The sequence below is a fragment of the Podarcis raffonei genome, chromosome 2, assembly GCF_027172205.1.
Source record: "Podarcis raffonei isolate rPodRaf1 chromosome 2, rPodRaf1.pri, whole genome shotgun sequence".
Lineage (NCBI taxonomy): Eukaryota > Metazoa > Chordata > Lepidosauria > Squamata > Lacertidae > Podarcis > Podarcis raffonei.
In genome coordinates, this window is record NC_070603.1 from 127,008,934 (window position 1) to 127,028,755 (window position 19,822).

Consider the following 19,822-nt stretch of genomic DNA (forward strand, 5'->3'; position numbering starts at 1 on the left):
TGGAGCCCAAGAAAGTAAATTGTCTCACTGCCTCCATTTCTTCCCCTTCTATTTGCCAGGAGGTGATGGGACCAGTGGCCATGATCTTCGTTTTTTTGATGTTGAGCTTCAAACCATATTTTGTGCTCTTCTCTTTCACCCTCATTAAAAGGTTCTTTAATTCCTCCTCACTTTCTGCCATCAAGGTTGTGTCATCTGCATATCTGAGGTTGTTGATATTTCTTCCGGCGATCTTAATTCCGGCTTGGGATTCATCCAGCCCAGCCTTTCGCATGATGAATTCTGCATATGTTAAATAAGCAGGGAGACAATATACAGCCTTGTCGTACTCTTTTCCCAATTTTGAACCAATCAGTTGTTCCATATCCAGTTCTAACTGTAGCTTCTTGTCCCACATAGAGATTTCTCAGGAGACAGATGAGGTGATCAGGCACTCCCATTTCTTTAAGAACTTGCCATAGTTTGCTGTGGTCGACACAGTCAAAGGCTTTTGCATAGTCAATGAAGCAGAAGTAGATGTCTTTCTGGAACTCTCTAGCTTTCTCCATAATCCAGCGCATGTTTGCAATTTGGTCTCTGGTTCCTCTGCCTCTTCTAAATCCAGCTTGCACTTCTGGGAGTTCTCGGTCCACATACTGCTCAAGCCTGCCTTGTATAATTTTAAGCATAACCTTGCTAGCGTGTGAAATGAGTGCAATTGTGCGGTAGTTGGAGCATTCTTTGGCACTGCCCTTCTTTGGGATTGGGATTTAAACTGATCTTCTCCAATCCTCTGGCCACTGCTGAGTTTTCCACACTTGCTGGCATATTGAGTGTAGCACCTTAACAGCATCCTCTTTTAAAGTTTTAAATAGTTCAGCTGGAATATCATCACTTCCCCTGGCCTTGTTATTAGCACTGCTTTCTAAATAATAAGAATAATAAGAATAATAATTTATTATTTATTGTTGTTGTTTAGTCGTTTAGTCGTGTCCGACTCTTCGTGACCCCATGGACCAGAGCACGCCAGGCACTCCTGCGAGCCTCCATCCATAGTTCTTCAGGCACTCTGTCCAGCAAATCTAAATCCTTAAACCTGTTCCTCACTTCCACTGTGTATTCATAAGGGATTTGACTTAGATTGTATCTTACCGGCCCAGTGGTTTTTCCTACTTTCTTCAGTTTAAGCTTGAATTTTGCTATAAGAAGCTGATGATCTGAGCCACAGTCAGCTCCAGGTCTTGTTTTTGCTGACTGTATAGAGCTTCTCCATCTTTGGCTGCAGAGAATATAATCAAATTGATTTTGATGCTGCCCATCTGGTGATGTCCATGTGTAGAGTCGTCTCTTGTGTTGCTTGAAAAGAGTGTTTGTGATGACCAGCTTGTTCTCTTGGCAGAACTCTTATTAGCCTTTGCCCTGCTTCATTTTGATCTCCAAGGCCAAACTTGCCAGTTGTTCCTTTTATCTCTTGATTCCCTACTTTAGCATTCCAATCCCCTATAATGAGAAGAACATCCTTCTTTGGTGTCACTTCTATAAGGTGGTGTAAGTCTTCATAGAATTGGTCTATTTCAGTTTCTTCAGCACCAGTAGTTGGTGCATAAACTTGGATTACTGTGACGTTAAAAGGTCTGCCTTGGATTCGTATCGAGATCATTCTATCCTTTTTGAGATTGCATCCCAGTACAGCTTTCGCAACTCTTTTGTTGACTATGAGGGCCACTCCATTTCTTTTACGGGTTTCTTGCCCACAGTAGTAGATATGATGGTCATCCGAACTGAATTCGCCCATTCCCGTCCATTTTAGTTCACTGATGCCCAGGATGTCAATATTTATTCTTGCCATCTCATTTTTGACCACATCCAACTTACCCAGCTTCATGGTTCTCACATTCCAGGTTCCCATGCAATATTTTTCTTTACAGCATTGGACTTTCCTTTCACTTCCAGGCATATCCGCAACTGAGCGTCCTTTCGGCTTTGGCCCAGCCGCTTCATCAGCTCTGAATCTACTTGTACTTGCCCTCCGCTCTTCCTCAGTAGCATGTTGGACGCCTTCTGACCTGAGCAGCTCATCTTCCAGCGGCATAACTTTTAGATGCCTGTTGTCTTTGTCCATGGAGTTTTCTTGGCAAGGATACTAGGGTGGCTTGCCGGTTCCTGCTCCAGGTGGATCACGTTTAGTCAAAACTCTCCACCATGACCTGTCTGTCTTGGGTGGCCCTGCACAGCTTACCTCATAGCGTCTCTGAGTTATTCAAGCCCCTTCATCACAACAAGGCAGTGAAAGTGGCCCACTTCAATTCCATATTTTTCTTTCCCCCAGTTGTTGCTTCCTGAGGTGAAATCCACCAGGATTTAGGTTCTAACAGCACTTTATGTTTTTCTCATAGTCTATATATCAATTTTCCTTTTATATGATTCAAAATTGATTTCTTTCCATGTTTTAATATAATTGTCTTTAAATAGATTGGTGTTTTCATTTGTCAGCCAGATTCCCAAATACTTAGTTTTATTTACTGTTTCCAATCCTGACATTTTCTTTAGTTCTTCTTTTTCCTGTGTTGACATATTTTTTGCTAGCATACTAGTCTTATTTTTATTTAATTTAAATCCTGCCATTTCCAAATTCAAGGATTTCCCCTATTATTTCTGGTATGCTTTCCTCCAGATTTTCAATAGTTTGAATTAAATTGTCTGCAAAGGCCTTCATCTTGTGCGACTTCTTCCCCATTGTTAGACCTTTTATGCCTTGGTCACTCCTTGTTGTCATTGCTAAGAATTCTAGCACCGTAATAAAAAGTAGAGGCGAAAGGGGGCAGCCTTGCCTGGTCCCCTTACTTATTTTACTTCTCTTATTTCACTATTTAGTATCCATTTGGCTCTCTGATTTCAATATTTTGCCTCAACACCACTAATAATATTTTTTCCGAGTCCTGTTTTTTCTGTAGTTTTTTTTCCATGGAGCTCCAAGAGATGTTGTTGAAGACCTATTCCGTGTCTATCAGCATCAAAATGGCTTTTTTATCTGATCGTGCTTCTAAATAATCTAAAATATCAATTATGTTTCTCATTTTATTGTACATGTGTCTTGCCTGGTAAGAAGCCAGCCTGATCTCTGTGTATTATTTCATTCAATACTTATTTTTAATCTGTTGGCTAGGATGTTGGCAAATATTTTATAATCATTATTGAACAATGATATAGGTCTATAATTTTTGATTAGTGTTGGATCTGCTCCTTGTTTGGGTATCAGTGTGATAAATGCTTCTTCCCATGATTTCGGTATTCTTCCTTCCTTTAAAATTTGGTCCAGTACTGTTTCATTGGTTCTGATAATATATCTTCTTACTTCTTATGAAATGCCACTGATAATCCATCTGTACCTGGGGACTTTCCTATCTTTGCTTTTGAGACTTCTGCACCTCCATCATCGCTGTTGGTAGATTTAGTTGTTCTGTTTTCCAATCTGCTATTGTTGGGAGTCTATTTTGTGCTATGTATCTGTCAGGGAACTGCCATCTGAGGCGCAGGAGGTGAAAGGGCTCACGGAGGGTGAGAGAGACCATTCAGCTGAGGAGGGAACCAGCAGGGGGAGAAGTGGAGTTCCAAGGGAAAGTGAGTCGGAGGGAGGGCTCAGAGACACTTCAAGCGAGAACAGTGGGGAGGTTTCAGGACCTCCTATAGGGACACCCACTCCTCGCCGGAAACTGTCACGCCGAGAGTCCAGAAGACGCGTTTCCGTTAAGGAGCTTTTATGCTGGAAGAAGTTCCATAAATGCCCACTGTCCGATTCTACGAGCGACTGATGGAGCCATGCTTAAGGAGCTCCGTCACAGACAGAGGTTTGTGGACTTAGCCAAACTCTGAGGGACTAGGATTTTACGCACAAGCAGCTCACCATCCCATCACAGCAATCGGACAGACCCTGAAAGCAGCTTGTGCAGAGAGGCATCATGAGCAACCCAGCCAGAGCCGGGGGAGCAGGAGGAGCTGGAGAGGGTCCAAGCCTGGAAGAAAGGTACTGGGTGTTGGAAGTCCAGCTAGCACTGCAAACGGCGAGGCTAGAGGAAAGGAGGGCGCAGGATGCAGAAAAGGCAAAAGGCGCTACACTAGCAAGAAAGATGCCAGGATTGGTGCAGAAGTTTGGGGGGGACCCCAGGAACTACCAAGCCTTTAGGACAGAGATGCAGTATGCTCTCGAGCTGCAGTTTAATGACTTTCCCGACGAGGCATCGCGAGTGGCGTTTGTGATTGGCCATCTCGAGGGGGGGGCGAGAGACTGGGTCAGACCCCTGATGGCAGGGAATAGTGAAATGCTGAAGGACACGAGGAAGTTTTTTCGCGCCATGGATTTGATGTTTTCCAGCGAGATTGAACAGGGACTGGTGCGCAGACAATTGATGGCTTGTAAACAGGGGAGCCGATCGGTTCGTGAGTACTGGACTGAGTTTACAATGTTGATACATAAATTGGGGTGGGACCTATCGGCGGAACCCATTCAAATGCTCTTTGAAGAGGGGCTTTCTTCGGCGGTGAAAGACTAACTTTCCCGGGCGCCCAGGGCGGAGTCTATGGACCAGCTGACCAAATCAGCGCTGACCATTGGAGCGCGCCAGGAGGCAAGAGCCTTGGAGAAGCGGGAGGGGAAAGGAGAGCGTTGGAGGGATTTCCACATTCCAGAGATTCCGGAGCCAAATCTCCCGCCAGGAGAGCCGATGGAAGTTGGAACAGCGCGCGCGCGCGCAGTTTCAAATCCCAGTGAAGGGAGGAAGAAGGAGGGAAAGAGCGCCAAGAAATGTTATCTCTGCCAGCAGCCAGGTCACTTTGCCAGAGTCTGCCCGCAAAGAAAGGAATGGCAAGGGATGGCGGGAGCTGTTGGGGGGAAGGAGGAGGGAGTCCAGGAGCCAGTAAAAGCCAACGCCTGGCTGCCACCGTCAGGGCACTGCAGCCAGGCCGAGGAGCAGTAAAAGTGCCCACTCCGGAACCTCCAAGGCCAGCCCTGGTAATAGAGGTGTTGCTAGAGCTGGCAAACGGATACCCACTAAAGACAAAGGCGCTGTTGGACTCAGGCAGCTCCTGTAATTTTATGAGCAAGGAGTTTGCAGCTGAACACCAGATACAGATACTCCCTTTAAGCAACCCCCTGCAGGTGACCACGATCGATGGGAGGGAGCTGTTGGGAGGAGAAGTTAGCCTACAGACCGTCCCAATGGTTATGAGGGTGGCCAGGCACACAGAAAGGATAGCGTTCAATGTGGCCACCCTGGGAGGGGCTCCCGTTATTTTGGGAATGAGCTGGCTAGCGTTGCATGATCCGCTATTGGGCTGGCATCAGAGAGTGGTTTCCTTTGGGTCAGCACATTGCCTGGAACACTGCAGAGAGGGAAAGGGGCCAGAAGGGGCAAAAGCCTTTCTAGCAGGGACAGAAGTGACGGACAAAGGGAAGGTGCCCAAACAATACGCTGACCTGAGCAAGGTCTTCAGCGAAAGGGAAGCAGATAAACTACCACCGCATAGAGCCTTTGACTGCCAAATTAACCTGGTCCCTGGGGCCCAGCTCCCTGTGGGCAAGCTGTACACCATGTCAGACAGGGAAATGCAGGAGTTAAGGGAGTTTATTGATAAAAACCTGAAGAGGGGCTTCATCAGAGAGTCCAGAGCGGTGGGGGGGAGCCCAGTGTTTTTTGTGGACAAAAAAAACACGGATAAACCCAGGCTTGTAGTGGACTACCGGAGGCTAAATGCCGTGTCAGAACCAGTGACTTTCCCCATGCCCAGGATTGATGACATTTTGACCAGGGTGAGGAAGGGAAAGATATTCACGAAATTGGACCTGAGAGGGGCATACAACCTGATACGAATGAGGAAAGGGGATGAATGGAAAACCACCATGTTCACCCCTTTGGGGGCTTTTGAATATTTAGTTATGCCATTCGGATTGCAATCAGGCTCCGCATGTTTTCAGTCACTCATGAACCATGTCCTGGGACCTTTGCTCTACAAGAATTGCGTGGCCTTCCTCGATGACGTGCTGATATATTCAGAAAATGAGGAGCAGCATGTAAAGGATGTCAGGGAAGTGCTGAGCCAACTGCAAGCAAACCAGCTGTGGGTGAAATTGGAGAAGTGTCAGTTTCACACCAAGGAGGTGGAATTCCTGGGGTACCGCTTATCAGACAAGGGATTAGCCATGGATCCAGGCAAGGTCCAGGCGGTGCTGGAATGGAAGCCACCGAAAACGAAAAAGGATGTGCAAAGGTTCTTAGGGTTTGGGAACTTTTACCGTAAATTCATCAAGAACTTTGCCCACTTAACGGCTCCCATCACGGACTGTCTCAGCAGCAAGAAGAAATTCGTTTGGACGGCGGAGGCGGAGCAAGCATTTGAGGAATTGAAAAGGGCATTCGCTTCGGAAGAACAGCTCCTGCATGTGGATTTACAAAAACCCATGAGAGTGGAAACTGATGCCTCAGACCGGGCGGTGGGGGCGGTGCTGCTTCAGCCAGGGAGCAATAAGTCGGAGTGGAGACTGTGTGCCTTCTTTTCGCGTAAGCTGAACAAATCCGAGAGGAACTACACCGTATATGACCGAGAACTACTCGCCATTCACGAAGCGTTCCGGAGATGGAGACATTTACTAATTGGCGCACAGCATAAGGTGCAAGTGTGTACGGACCACAAGAATCTGGAGTATTGGAGAACGGCACGAGTGCTCAACCAACGACAAGTGAGGTGGGCCCAGGAGTTCTCCAAATTCCATTTTGAAATTTGCTATGTGCCAGGTCCAGAAAACGTCAGAGCGGACGCTCTCTCACGAAAACCTGAATATTTGGAGGGGGAGGGAGCGCCTGAAGAGAGACATATTATCCCAGAGGACCGCTGGGTGTGTGGGGCGGCCTGGGTGGGGCAAAGAGAACTGGTAGAGGGAACGGTAAATGATGAATACGCCCAGAATAAGCTCAGAGGTTTAAGGAGAGAGGGAGAAGACCCTGGAGGTTTTGAAGAAAGAAACGGGGCATTGTATTACAAAGGGGCACTATATATACCCGAAGGGGAATTGAGGGGGAGAGTACTCAAACAGCTGCACGACAACCCCACAGCAGGGCATTTTGGGCAACACAAGACCATGTGGTTGGTGACCAGGGAATTTTGGTGGCCCAAGGTGAGGGAGGATGTACGGGAGTATGTGAGAAGGTGTGACCAATGCCAGAGAGCCAAAGGAGAAAGGCGGGCGCCAGCGGGGTTATTAGAACCGTTACCCACACCAGAACGACCGTGGGAGGCGGTATCGATAGATTTTATGACTGATCTGCCTAAATCCCAGGGGGAAACCGCCATACTAGTCGTAGTAGACCTGTTAACTAAGATGGGTCACTTTGTAGCTTGCTCACATGCAGTCACGGCGGAAGAGACAGCGAAATTGTTTGTAGAACATATTTTTAGGCTGCATGGCGCCCCCTTGAGGGTGGTCTCCGACAGAGGGAAACAGTTCACGTCCAGATTCTGGAGGAAACTTATGAGCTTGTTGCACGTAGAGGTCAACTTTTCGACTGCCAGGCACCCTGAGACCAATGGGCAGGCAGAGAGGGCAAACGGTATCCTCCAACAATACCTGAGGTGTTATGTCAATGACAGAGAGAACGATTGGGTCGAAAAGTTGGCGCTAGCGGAATTTGCTTACAATAATGCGGAGAATGTGTCCACCGGGATGAGCCCCTTTTTGGCTAATTATGGGTGCCACCCCAGGGCGTTTCCAGGGGGAGGAGGGGAGAGATGGAGTGTCCCGGCCGCTGAACATTTTGTAGAAGAAATGGAAGCGATCCATCGTCAACTCCAACTCAACTTAGAAAGGGCCAAAGAAGAATATAAGAGGCAGGCAGACAAGAGCAGAAGGGAAGGTGAAACCATTAGGGTGGGGAGCCAGGTCTGGCTATCAACCCAAGGGTTGCCGTTCAAGGGGGGTTGCAAGAAATTGAGACCCAAAAGATTGGGACCATTTGAGGTCATCCAACAGGTCAACCCAGTGGCTTTCAGACTCCGGTTACCGAACCACATGAAACTGCACCCAGTATTCTACAGGTCATTACTGTCACCATATAGGGGGGAAGGTGAAGGGGTATCCACACGGGGGCCAGTCTTAGAAGAAAGGGAAAGCAGCAACCATGTGGCGGAAATCATCGACTCCAGGTGGAAGGGGAATCAGGTGGAGTATTTGGTCGCGTGGGAAGGGGAACCGGAGTCGGAAAACACCTGGGTGACGGCAGAGGAGGTCAGTGACGAGATCTTGATCGAAACGTTCCACCGAAGGTTCCCCAGGAAACCTCAGCCAGTAGCGAGGTTCAGGAGGGAGTACTTTGGCACCACCGACGATGAGGAGGAACTGGAAGGATTCAGGGAATCGGAGTTGGAAGAAGGAACAGACTCCGATGAGGAGGAGTACTTGGAAACAGGAAACAGCAACAGGTGGAGGGAAGTGTTCGAAACTTCGGAAGATGAGGGAGGATCTTTCAGGGGTTTTGCTCCCTCGCCTCCCGCAGAGGAGGGGAGGGAAGGGGGTGAAGGGGGCCCTGGAGGGGAGGTGGATGTCAGGGAACTGCCATCTGAGGCGCAGGAGGTGAAAGGGCTCACGGAGGGTGAGAGAGACCATTCAGCTGAGGAGGGAACCAGCAGGGGGAGAGGTGGAGTTCCAAGGGAAAGTGAGTCGGAGGGAGGGCTCAGAGACACTTCAAGCGAGAACAGTGGGGAGGTTTCAGGACCTCCTGTAGGGACACCCACTCCTCGCCGGAAACTGTCACGCCGAGAGTCCAGAAGACACGTTTCCGTTAAGGAGCTTTTATGCTGGAAGAAGTTCCGTAAACGCCCACTGTCCGATTCAACGAGCGACTGATGGAGCCATGCTTAAGGAGCTCCGTCACAGACAGAGGTTTGTGGACTTAGCCAAACTCTGAGGGACTAGGATTTTACGCACAAGCAGCTCACCATCCCATCACAGTATCTTTCCATTTCCTTTTGGTCTTCTTCTTCATTGTAAAATTTCCTATAGTAATTTAATTTTTCTTTTCATATTTCTTTAGGGTCTTCAATTATTTTTCATTTCTCAATTACTCTTTTTGTTTTTTCTTCAATTGCCATGCAAGTAGCCTACCTGATTTATTGGCACCACTGGAGAGGTATAGAAATGGGGCTTCTGTTGGGAAGGGGCTGCCCCATTTGTGCTTCTCCGGGGGCAGGAGAATATATAGGCAGGAGAATCCCTGCAGGGCCTCTGAGGCTCCCTTTGCTTCTTCCTCTCTCCCAGGACCCTGCAGCTTGTTTTGGATCCTCGACTCCTCAGGAAGGATGAAAGACACGGATCCTGCAAACCTAGCAAGGATGGAAGGGGGAAGATGGACGGTTGACCTGGTTCGGCTGTCTCCTGCATCCCTCCTCTCAACCTCTGAGCGTTCCCTCCCAGGGACCTCCAAGAGATCTGGTGAGTTCCAGGGAAGGGGAGATGGGGACCTGGATGGATGGAGCCAGAGAGGAATTGGGGTGGGGGGGAGGCAGGCGGATGGAGATGGAGAAGGGGAGCACCTTTTCTGCCTCCCCCACCTGCCTGCCTGCTCCTTTGTCATCTGCAGGCAATTTGAGCCAGGAATAGATCACAGCTCACCGGCCACCACAGCTCAAAAGGTCTAAAACCAGTTCTGTGATCTGAATGCCCTGCCAATGTCAGACAACTCACTGATCCTGCTTTGCAGTTTGAATGCAGATGGGGCCTCTGTGTGTTGTCTTTTTCTTTTTGGAAAAACTTCTTATTTGCTTTTAAAAACAAGGATCATAGGACTAATAAATGATACAAATATGTAGACTAAGTCTTCGCATGCCATTTGCATATCAAAAATAGCAGAATAAATTTGCAGGAATATCTATAACATATGGCTCATCATTAGTGGTCAGTGTATGAGTTCTGTCAGGCTTGTTGTTTTTGCTTCTGTTTGCATTTGATTGACCAAAGAGATGACTGACCTTGGAGATGGAGTGGATTCCAGGATTGAGCCAGAACAAAATCCATTCCAGATAAAAGCCAAGCAATATGTCAGTAAATACCAGCCAACCAAGGCAGTGAAAACTATAGAGAGGCCCCACATCTAACTATTTTTAGTTCTTCCTCTATCACAAGCATTCATTAACTTGGTTCAATGATCTGGAGCTCCATTTCCTCCTGAGGCTCTAATTCGCTTCTCTTTTCATTGCAGATGGAGATGAACTGGAAGGGAACAACAAGGGGGACCACAAGAGAATCCACATAGTGGAAAAGTCATATAAACATTCGGAGTGTGGAGAGAACATCCGTCAGAGCTCCCAGGACACCTCCCGTCAAAGAAAGAGCTTCGTTCAGAGGGATAGCCTCACTTCACACAACAAAGGACAGAGCAGGGAGAAACCCTATCAGTGCTTGGAATGTGGGAAGAGCTTCAGTCAGAAGGCCCATCTCAATTCTCATCTATTAATTCATACAGGAGAGAAACCTATCAGTGCTTGGTATGTGGGAAGAGCTTTAATCAAAGCGCACATCTCACTTCCCATCAAAGAATTCATACCGGGGAGAAACCCTATCAGTGCTTGGAATGTGGAAAGAGCTTCAGTCAAAGCAGCTCTCTCACTTGCCATCAAAGAATTCATACAGGGGAGAAATCCTATCAGTGCTTGGAATGTGGGAAGAGCTTTAATCAAAGCGCACATCTCACTTCCCATCAAAGAATTCATACCGGGGAGAAACCCTATCAGTGCTTCGAATGCGGGAAGAGCTTCGGGGATGGGGCCAAACTCACTTTGCATCAAAGAACTCATACAGGAGAAAAACCCTATCAGTGCTTCGAATGTGGAAAGAGCTTCACTCACAGCCACCATCTGACTTCCCATCACAGAATTCATACAGGGGAGAAACCCTATCAGTGCTTGGAATGTGGGAAGAGCTTTCATCAGAAAGGTGATCTCACTTCCCATCGAAGAATTCATACAGGGGAGAAACCCTATCAGTGCTTGGAATGTGGAAAGAGCTTCAAAAGCACCTACCATCTCACCCACCATCAAAGAATTCATACAGAGGGGAAACCAAGAAAGAGAAATAAAACAAAAAATATTAAATAACCCTTACAAAATACAATTGTATAGAAAGGAAAAAGGGGGGGAATACACTAAAAATACTGTTTATGACCTTTGTATCATATATATCATATCATTCGTCAACACATAGAAAGGCAGGCTCCCCCACCTCTCCCCTGCGTGACCCCCCCTTCTCCCCGTATCCCACCCTGAGAGATCCTTCCTCCCCTGCGTTCCTTGCAGGTCCCGCCCACCTTCAAGTGTCCTCTTCCTATGTGTGTCCTCCTAAATTCAAAATAAAGGAATCTTAATATAAAATATAAAAAATATAAAAAATACAAAAAAAAAAAGATGATACCCTTCCCATCTGGCTGGGTTTCCCCAGTCACTCTGGCAGCTTCCAACAAAATATTAAAATACAGTAATGCATCAAATATTAAAAGCTTCTCTAAACAGGGCTGCCTTCAGATGTCTTCTAAAAGTCTGGTAGTTGCTTTTTCCTTTGACATCTGCTGGGAGGGTGTTCCACAGGGCAGGCACCGAAAAGAAAACTCCCATCTCAGTCTGAAAATCATCTGTAGCAACAATTATTCATAATCTGCACTCCAGAATAAACCCAGCTGTATTTAGCATACAGTGGTGTAGTGGTTAAGAGCGGTAGATTCGTAATCTGGGGAACCAGGTTCGCTTCCCCGCTCCTCCACATGCAGCTGCTGGGTGACCTTGGGCCAGTCACACATCTCTGAAGTCTCTCAGCCCCACTCATCTCACAGAGTGATAAAGCGGGAAATCAAATCCAAACTCTTCTTCTTATCCTCTTCACCAAGATGACACTTTCCCTTCATTTCCCTCCCTAGCCCAGCTTTCAAATCTCAATCAACTCAAGACAGTCTAATAATCCAAATTAGTATTTCTGCAGTTTCTAGTTCCAGTTTCTATAAAGCCTTTGAAAAACTGTTCCAACAAATCTCAGCCAAGTCACAATGGAAAATTCTGCTCTCTTATAATGTTCATCCAATCCTGCTTCCTCTTCTTTCTTCTTTTCCTAATCTTTGGACATTTTAATCCACTGGGGATGGGGAAGCAGGCATCTTAATTCCCTTTCCTCAAACGAGATCACAGCTTGCCTTGTTCACCGTTTCAGGAGTTGCTTTGCATTCTCTGCCGCTCATTCCCACACCAGCTCAGCCCAACCTCCTCTTTCCCTGGGGCTCTTTCTCTCTCCTCCTGCTCTTCCCTCGCCTGCTCAAAACAACCTTCTGCCTCTCCCAGCGACTCCTTTCCAACGACTCCCACCTTGTGACCCACACATTCCCCTCCGTCTCTTTTTCTGGGTCTTCAATGCCAAGGCGCTGCAGAAGCTTCTTTGGAGTGGATGCATCTTGTGATGGGATGGTGAGCTGCTTGTGCGTAAAATCCTAGTCCCTCAGAGTTTGGCTAAGTCCACAAACCTCTGTCTGTGACGGAGCTCCTTAAGCATGGCTCCATCAGTCGCTCGTTGAATCGGACAGTGGGCGTTTACGGAACTTCTTCCAGCATAAAAGCTCCTTAACGGAAACGTGTCTTCTGGACTCTCGGCGTGACAGTTTCCGGCGAGGAGTAGGTGTCCCTATAGGAGGTCCTGAAACCTCCCCACTATTTTCGCTGGAAGTGTCTCTGAGCCCTCCCTCCGACTCACTTTCCCTTGGAACTCCACCTCTCCCCCTGCTGGTTCCCTCCTCAGCTGAATACTCTCTCTCACCCTCCGTGAGCCCTTTCACCTCCTGCGCCTCAGATGGCAGTTCCCTGACATCCACCTCCCCTCCAGGGCCCCCTTCACCCCCTTCCCTCCCCTCCTCTGCGGGAGGCGAGGGAGCAAAACCCCTGAAAGAACCTCCCTCATCTTCCGAAGTTTCGAACACTTCCCTCCACCGGTTGCTGTTTCCGGTTTCCAAGTACTCCTCCTCATCGGAGTCTGTTCCTTCTTCCAACTCCGATTCCCTGAATCCTTCCAGTTCCTCCTCATCGTCGGTGGTGCCAAAGTACTCCCTCCGGAACCTCGCTACTGGCTGAGGTTTCCTGGGGAACCTTCGGTGGAACGTTTCGATCAAGATCTCGTCACTGACCTCCTCTGCCGTCACCCAGGTGTTTTCCGACTCCGGTTCCCCTTCCCACGCGACCAAATACTCCACCTGATTACCCTTCCACCTGGAGTCGATGATTTCCGCCACATGGTTGCTGCTTTCCCTTTCTTCTAAGACTGGCCCCCGTGTGGATACCCCTTCACCTTCCCCCCTATATGGTGACAGTAATGACCTGTAGAATACTGGGTGCAGTTTCATGTGGTTCGCTAACCGGAGTCTGAAAGCCACTGGGTTGACCTGTTGGATGACCTCAAATGGTCCCAATCTTTTGGGTCTCAATTTCTTGCAACCCCCCTTGAACGGCAACCCTTGGGTTGACAGCCAGACCTGACTCCCCACCCTAATGGTTTCACCTTCCCTTCTGCTCTTGTCTGCCTGCCTCTTATATTCTTTGGCCCTTTCTAAGTTGAGTTGGAGTTGACGATGGATCGCTTCCATTTCTTCTACAAAATGTTCGGCGGCCGGGACACTCCATCTCTCCCCTCCTCCCCCTGGAAACGCCCTGGGGTGGCATCCATAATTAGCCAAAAAGGGGCTCATCCCGGTGGACACATTCTCCGCATTATTGTAGGCAAATTCCGCTAGCGCCAACTTTTCGACCCAATCGTTCTCTCTGTCATTGACATAACACCTCAGGTATTGTTGGAGGATACCGTTTGCTCTCTCCGCCTGCCCATTGGTCTCAGGGTGCCTGGCAGTCGAAAAGTTGACCTCTACGTGCAACAAGCTCATAAGTTTCCTCCAGAACCTGGACGTGAACTGTTTCCCTCTGTCGGAGACCACCCTCAAGGGGGCGCCATGCAGCCTAAAAATATGTTCTATAAACAATTTCGCTGTCTCTTCCGCTGTGACTGCATGTGAGCAAGCTACAAAGTGACCCATCTTAGTTAACAGGTCTACTACGACTAGTATGGCGGTTTTCCCCTGGGATTTAGGCAGATCAGTCATAAAATCTATCGATACCGCCTCCCACGGTCATTCTGGTGTGGGTAACGGTTCTAATAACCCCGCTGGCGCCCGCCTTTCTCCTTTGGCTCTCTGGCATTGGTCACACCCTCTTACATACTCCCGTACATCCTCCCTCACCTTGGGCCACCAAAACTCCCTGGTCACCAACCACATGGTCTTGTGTTGCCCAAAATGCCCCGCTGTGGGGTTGTCGTGCAGCTGTTTGAGTACTCTCCCCCTCAATTCCCCTTCGGGTATATATAGTGCCCCTTTGTAATACAATGCCCCGTTTCTTTCTTCAAAACCTCCGGGGTCTTCTCCCTCTCTCCTTAAACCTCTGAGCTTATCCTGGGCGTATTCATCATTTACCGTTCCCTCTACCAGTTCTCTTTGCCCCACCCAGGCTGCCCCACACACCCAGCGGTCCTCTGGGATGATATGTCTCTCTTCAGGCACTCCCTCCCCCTCCAAATATTCAGGTTTGCGTGAGAGAGAGTCCGCTCTGATGTTTTCTGGACCTGGCACATAGCAAATTTCAAAATGGAATTTGGAGAACTCCTGGGCCCACCTCACTTGTCGTTGGTTGAGCACTCGTGCCGTTCTCCAATACTCCAGATTCTTGTGGTCCGTACACACTTGCACCTTATGCTGTGCGCCAATTAGTAAATGTCTCCATCTCCGGAACGCTTCGTGAATGGCGAGTAGTTCTCGGTCATATATGGTGTAGTTCCTCTCGGATTTGTTCAGCTTACGCGAAAAGAAGGCACACGGTCTCCATTCCGACTTATTCCTCCCCGGCTGAAGCACCACCGCCCGGTCTGAGGCATCAGTTTCCACTCTCATGGGTTTTTGTAAATCCACATGCAGGAGCTGTTCTTCCGAAGCGAATGCCCTTTTCAATTCCTCAAATGCTTGCTCCACCTCCGCCGTCCAAACGAATTTCTTCTTGCTGCTGAGACAGTCCGTGATGGGAGCCGTTAAGTGGGCAAAGTTCTTGATGAATTTACGGTAAAAGTTCCCAAACCCTAAGAACCTTTGCACATCCTTTTTCGTTTTCGGTGGCTTCCATTCCAGCACCGCCTGGACCTTGCCTGGATCCATGGTGTCAGAGGCTCAGGAGCAGAAGAGCAGGGGAGAGAGCAAATAGAGAGCGGAGGAGAGGAATCAGAGGGGAGCGTAGGGGAATATGACAGTGGACCGAGAGATTCCATGAGCTTCTCCAGCGAATCAGAAGATTCCCAGGAGGGGGCGCCTATGGTGAGGGCGAGGCGAATCCCAGGGGGGACGATCCATAAACAAGGAACCAGAGGGGAGTCCCAAAGGAGTAGCGGAGGAGTAGGGCCAGTTCCCCCACCAGAGCACAGTGGGGGGGAAGAGTCACGTGAGTCAGGACCAGCTTCTCCTCCATCGGGGAGTGGGGAGACGGAGGGAAGGCCAGGTCCAGCTAGCCTCCCCGAAAGGGGGAGCAGTGACACAAGTGTAACGGTCAGAAGGAAAGTGGGAGGCTGCGCGCGCGCGCCAAGTTCAAATGTGGAGGAGCGCGGGACAGCAGAAAACCCGGATTGGGAGCCAGGTCCTAAAGCCCGAAAGGGGGGGGGAGGAGTCGGGAGAATCAGCATCAGAAGAATCTCGGAGGGCTGAGACTCCGACTAGCAGAAGGACCAGAGAAAGAAGGAACAGAGGAAGAGGTGGAGTAAGGCTAGAATCTTAAGCTGGTGTCAGGGGGGAGGAGATTCAGATGGGACTTCTACGGTCTGATGGATAGATGTAGCGTTGCGCGCTGCGCGTCTGGAAATGAGACTGAACTTCAATAAAGACTTTTTAACTTGAGCAAGAAGCAGCGTTGGTCTTGTGTGAGCTGGGACCTTGGGCAGCGCGGACAGTAAGTCCCATCTCAAACTCTGCAAGCTCACGAAGATAGGCAAAGATGACTACAGAGGAAAAAGTCAAGCAATTGCAGGAAGCGGTCTCAACGCTCTACGAAGAATTGGCTGCGTCTAAGAAAAAAGAAGAAGACACAGCTGCGCTCTGCCAGGATCTGCAAGCCAGGTGGGACAGATGGGGAAAGGAGGGGCAGCTGGGAGCCAAGCCGGAGGGAGTTGGCCTCGGGAAAAGGGGGGCGAGCCTTGTGACCCATTTTGACGGGAACCTGCAGCAGTACCCTAACTTCAGAGCAGAAGTAGTTTTCGCGCTCAATTTGCTTCGGAAAGATTTTAGAGATGAGGAGGAGAAAGTGGGTTTCATAATCACTCATCTGCATGGGGAAGCTAAGTCGTGGCTGCGAACCTTGTTACGCGAAAATGACCCCGCCCTCAAAGATTCAAGCGCTTTTATTGAAGCCATGGACGCTTGCTTTAAATCAACGGTGGATGTGGATGTCGCTAGAAGGGAAATGCATGGATTGCGGCAAGGAAAAGCGACGGTGCGCCAGTATCATTCCCGCTTTTTTGGGTTAGTAAATGTGCTGGGCTGGCAGAAGGACTCAGCTGCTGTCAGGGATCTGTTCTGGGAGGGGCTGAATGGAGCCGTGAAAGATGAGCTGGCCAGGGGAGAGAGACCCCAAAATACAGCAGAAGTAGTCCAAAGGGCGCTCACAGTTGGGGTGCGCCTGGAAGAACGACCGTGGAGCAGGGAGGAGGGGCGAAGAGCAAACACGTCAGTTAGAACGACTCCCTTCCTACCCAGAGAGACAGAGCGCGCTCAGTCCACGCCTGCTCTGATGAGGGGAGAGGAGCCAAGGGAAATCGGAGGTGCAAGGGCTCAGACAGCAAGCAGAGCCCAAACACCAGGAGCAGTCAAGGCGAAGGCTCCTAGAGGGAGCAGGAAGTGTTACATCTGCGACAGTGCACAGCACATGGCCAAAGAGTGTCCCCAGAGGCTCCAGAAGCACACTGCAGCCTCAGCAACTGTTAAAGGAGCAATTCAGCAGGGAGTAGAGCAGCAGGGAAACGGCGACGCCTGGTTGGAGATGGAGGCACTGGGGCTCAACCAGGCGAGTCAGTGAAGCAGTCCCCAGAGATTTTGCAGCCCACAGACCCCCTCCCACCCAAACCAGTGGTGCAACTCACTGCATCGCTCCAGCTGCCCGATGGGCTCACCCTGGAGGTCCCTATTACCATTGACTCTGGGAGCAACGCAGACTTTGTAGGGTTGGACTTCGTCAAGCAGCATCGCATAGCACTCCTGCCAGCCACGACGCCCCTAAATGTTGTCACGGTAGATGGCAGGAAGATACTGGGAGGAGAGGTGGTACAGCAGACACCGCCTCTGGTGATGCAAATTGGGAACCACCGCGAAGTCATCAGTTTCAACGTCACCCACCTGTCGGACACGCCCATAGTGTTGGGCATGAGTTGGCTGGATAGGCACAGCCCGGCATTAGCGTGGTACCAGCGGCAATTGACCTGCTCTTCCTACTGCGCAGCGCACTGCATCCAGACCTGCCAGGAAGAGGAGGGGCAAGAGGATGCACCGCAGCTACACCTAGGCATGGTGCAAGCGGTGCCCAACAAGTACAAGGCCTTTTTGGAAGTCTTCTGCGAGAAGGAAGCAGACAAGCTGCCTCCCCACAGACCCTACGACTGCAAGATTGACCTCCTGCCAGGGGCGACGCTGCCGACTGGGAGACTGTACTCCATGTCTGAAGACGAAATGCAAGAACTCAGGGAGTTCATAGATCGCAATTTGAAGCGGGGATTCATCCGGGAATCCAAAGCAGTGGGAGGCAGTCCCGTGTTTTTCGTGAAGAAGAGAGACACGCCCGAACGGAGGCTCATAGTGGATTATAGAATCATCAATTCCAGGACAAAGCCCACAGCATTCCCCATGCCCAAAATTGACGACCTGCTCGCGACGGTGAGGAAGGGACGGATCTTCACCAAGTTGGATCTACGAGGGGCCTACAACCTTATACGCATGCGGGAGGGCGACGAGTGGAAGACAGCCATGTTTACGCCTTTAGGAACCTATGAATACAGAGTCATGCCGTTTGGTCTCCAAAATGGCTCCCATTGTTTCCAAGCTTTCATGCACCACGTGCTAGCGGGACTCCTCTACAAGAAGTGCGTCTGCTTCTTAGATGATATCCTGATCTTTTCGGACTCGCAGGAGGCGCACGAGGAGGACGTCAAGGAGGTCCTGCAGAGACTACGGGAGCACAGACTTTACGCCAAACTGGAGAAGTGCCAGTTCGACACGACAGAGGTGGATTTCCTGGGCTACAAGCTGTCCGACAAGGGACTTGCCATGGACAGCGCCAAGGTCCGCTCAGTGTTGGACTGGAAGAGCCCGCGCAACCGGAAGGAGGTCCAGAAGTTCGTCGGTTTCGCCAGCTTTTATCGCAAGTTCATCAAGGGGTTCGCGAAGGAGACGGCGGCCATCACGGACACCCTCAGCTCCAAGAAGAAGAAGTTCACCTGGACGGACCAGGCGGAGCAGTCCTTTCGGAGGCTCAAGCGTCTCTTCGCGTCCGAAGAACAGCTGCTACACGTAAACCCCAGCAAACCGATGAGGGTTGAAACGGACGCCTCGGTCAGAGCGGTGGGGGCGGTCCTGTTGCAGCAAGATCCGCAAGGGGACTGGAGACCGTGCGCATTCTACTCCAGGAAGCTCAGCACGTCGGAGCAGAACTACACCATCTGGGACAGGGAGTTGCTGGCCATTCATGCAGCTTTCAAGGCGTGGCGGCACTTCCTCGTCGGAGCCAGACACACAGTGCAGGTCCGCACGGACCACAAGAACCTGGAGTACTGGCGCACGGCGAAGTTCCTGAACCAGAGACACATCCGCTGGGCGGAGTTCTTTGCAGATTTCGATTTCCAGATAGAATACATCCCGGCAGACAACAACGTCATGGCGGATGCGCTATCCAGGAAGCCGCAGTATCTCGAGGAAGCGGCACCGGCAGCGGCCAAACACATTTTCGCACCAGAGGTGTGGGCGTGCGCTTCAGCTGCAGTGGACCTGGACGCAGTCCGTCGCGCGCTACAGGCGGATTCGTTTGCGCAATCCAAGATGGAGGAGGTGCGAAACGGCACAGCGAGGGACGACGAGTTCCAGATACGCGACGGACTACTCCTCCGCAAAGGGGCTCTCTACGTACCGGGAGACGACCTTCGCGCGAGAGTCTTGCAGCAGCTGCACGACGCGCCCAGCGCTGGGCACTTCGGCAAGGACAAGACGGCGGAATTAGTCACCAGGGACTTTTGGTGGCCCAAGGTGCGGGGAGAAGTTGCGGATTACGTTTCCAGGTGTGACACCTGCCAAAGGGCCTAGCCAGTACACAGGAAGCCGGCGGGTCTGCTGGAACCGCTGCAGACGCCGCTCGAACCATGGGAGAAAGTGGCCCTGGACTTTGTTACAGATCTGCCCAGTTCGCGCGGCAAAACAGCGGTACTCGTGGTCGTAGACCTCTTCACCAAGATGGCGCATTTCATTCCGTGCGCGAAGGTGGCCACAGTGGAACAGACCGCCAAGCTGTTCATAGACCACGTATTCAAAGCTCACGGCCTGCCGCGGTCCATCCTGTCCGACCGGGGCCGCCAATTCATCTCGAACTTCTGGCAGAAGCTGCTGGGCATCCTGAACGTCAAGATCAACTTAGCGTCGGCACGACACCCGCAGACCAACGGACAAGCTGAGAGGGTCAACGCTATCATGCAGCAGTACCTGCGATGCTA

The 19,822-nt window shown here is 50.2% G+C and overlaps 2 protein-coding genes across 12 annotated transcripts in view; both read left to right on the top strand.

Annotated features, from left to right (window-relative positions):
- The window catches only part of LOC128409528 (zinc finger protein 883-like), a 451,816-nt gene that overhangs the window by 381,655 nt on the left and 50,339 nt on the right, over positions 1-19,822 (top strand). For all 11 annotated transcript variants that reach the window (XM_053380055.1, XM_053380058.1, XM_053380057.1 and 8 more), the window contains one exon: positions 9,284-9,457. In XM_053380055.1, the coding sequence (XP_053236030.1) occupies positions 9,284-9,457 (174 nt within the window). The remainder of the gene's footprint in view (positions 1-9,283; positions 9,458-19,822) is intronic.
- Positions 10,322-19,822, top strand: part of LOC128409560 (zinc finger protein 253-like) — a 173,186-nt gene continuing 163,685 nt past the window's right edge. The window contains exon 1 of the mRNA XM_053380150.1: positions 10,322-11,712. Coding sequence (XP_053236125.1) covers positions 10,429-11,118 — 690 coding nt within the window. The 5' untranslated portion in view covers positions 10,322-10,428 and the 3' untranslated portion in view covers positions 11,119-11,712. The remainder of the gene's footprint in view (positions 11,713-19,822) is intronic.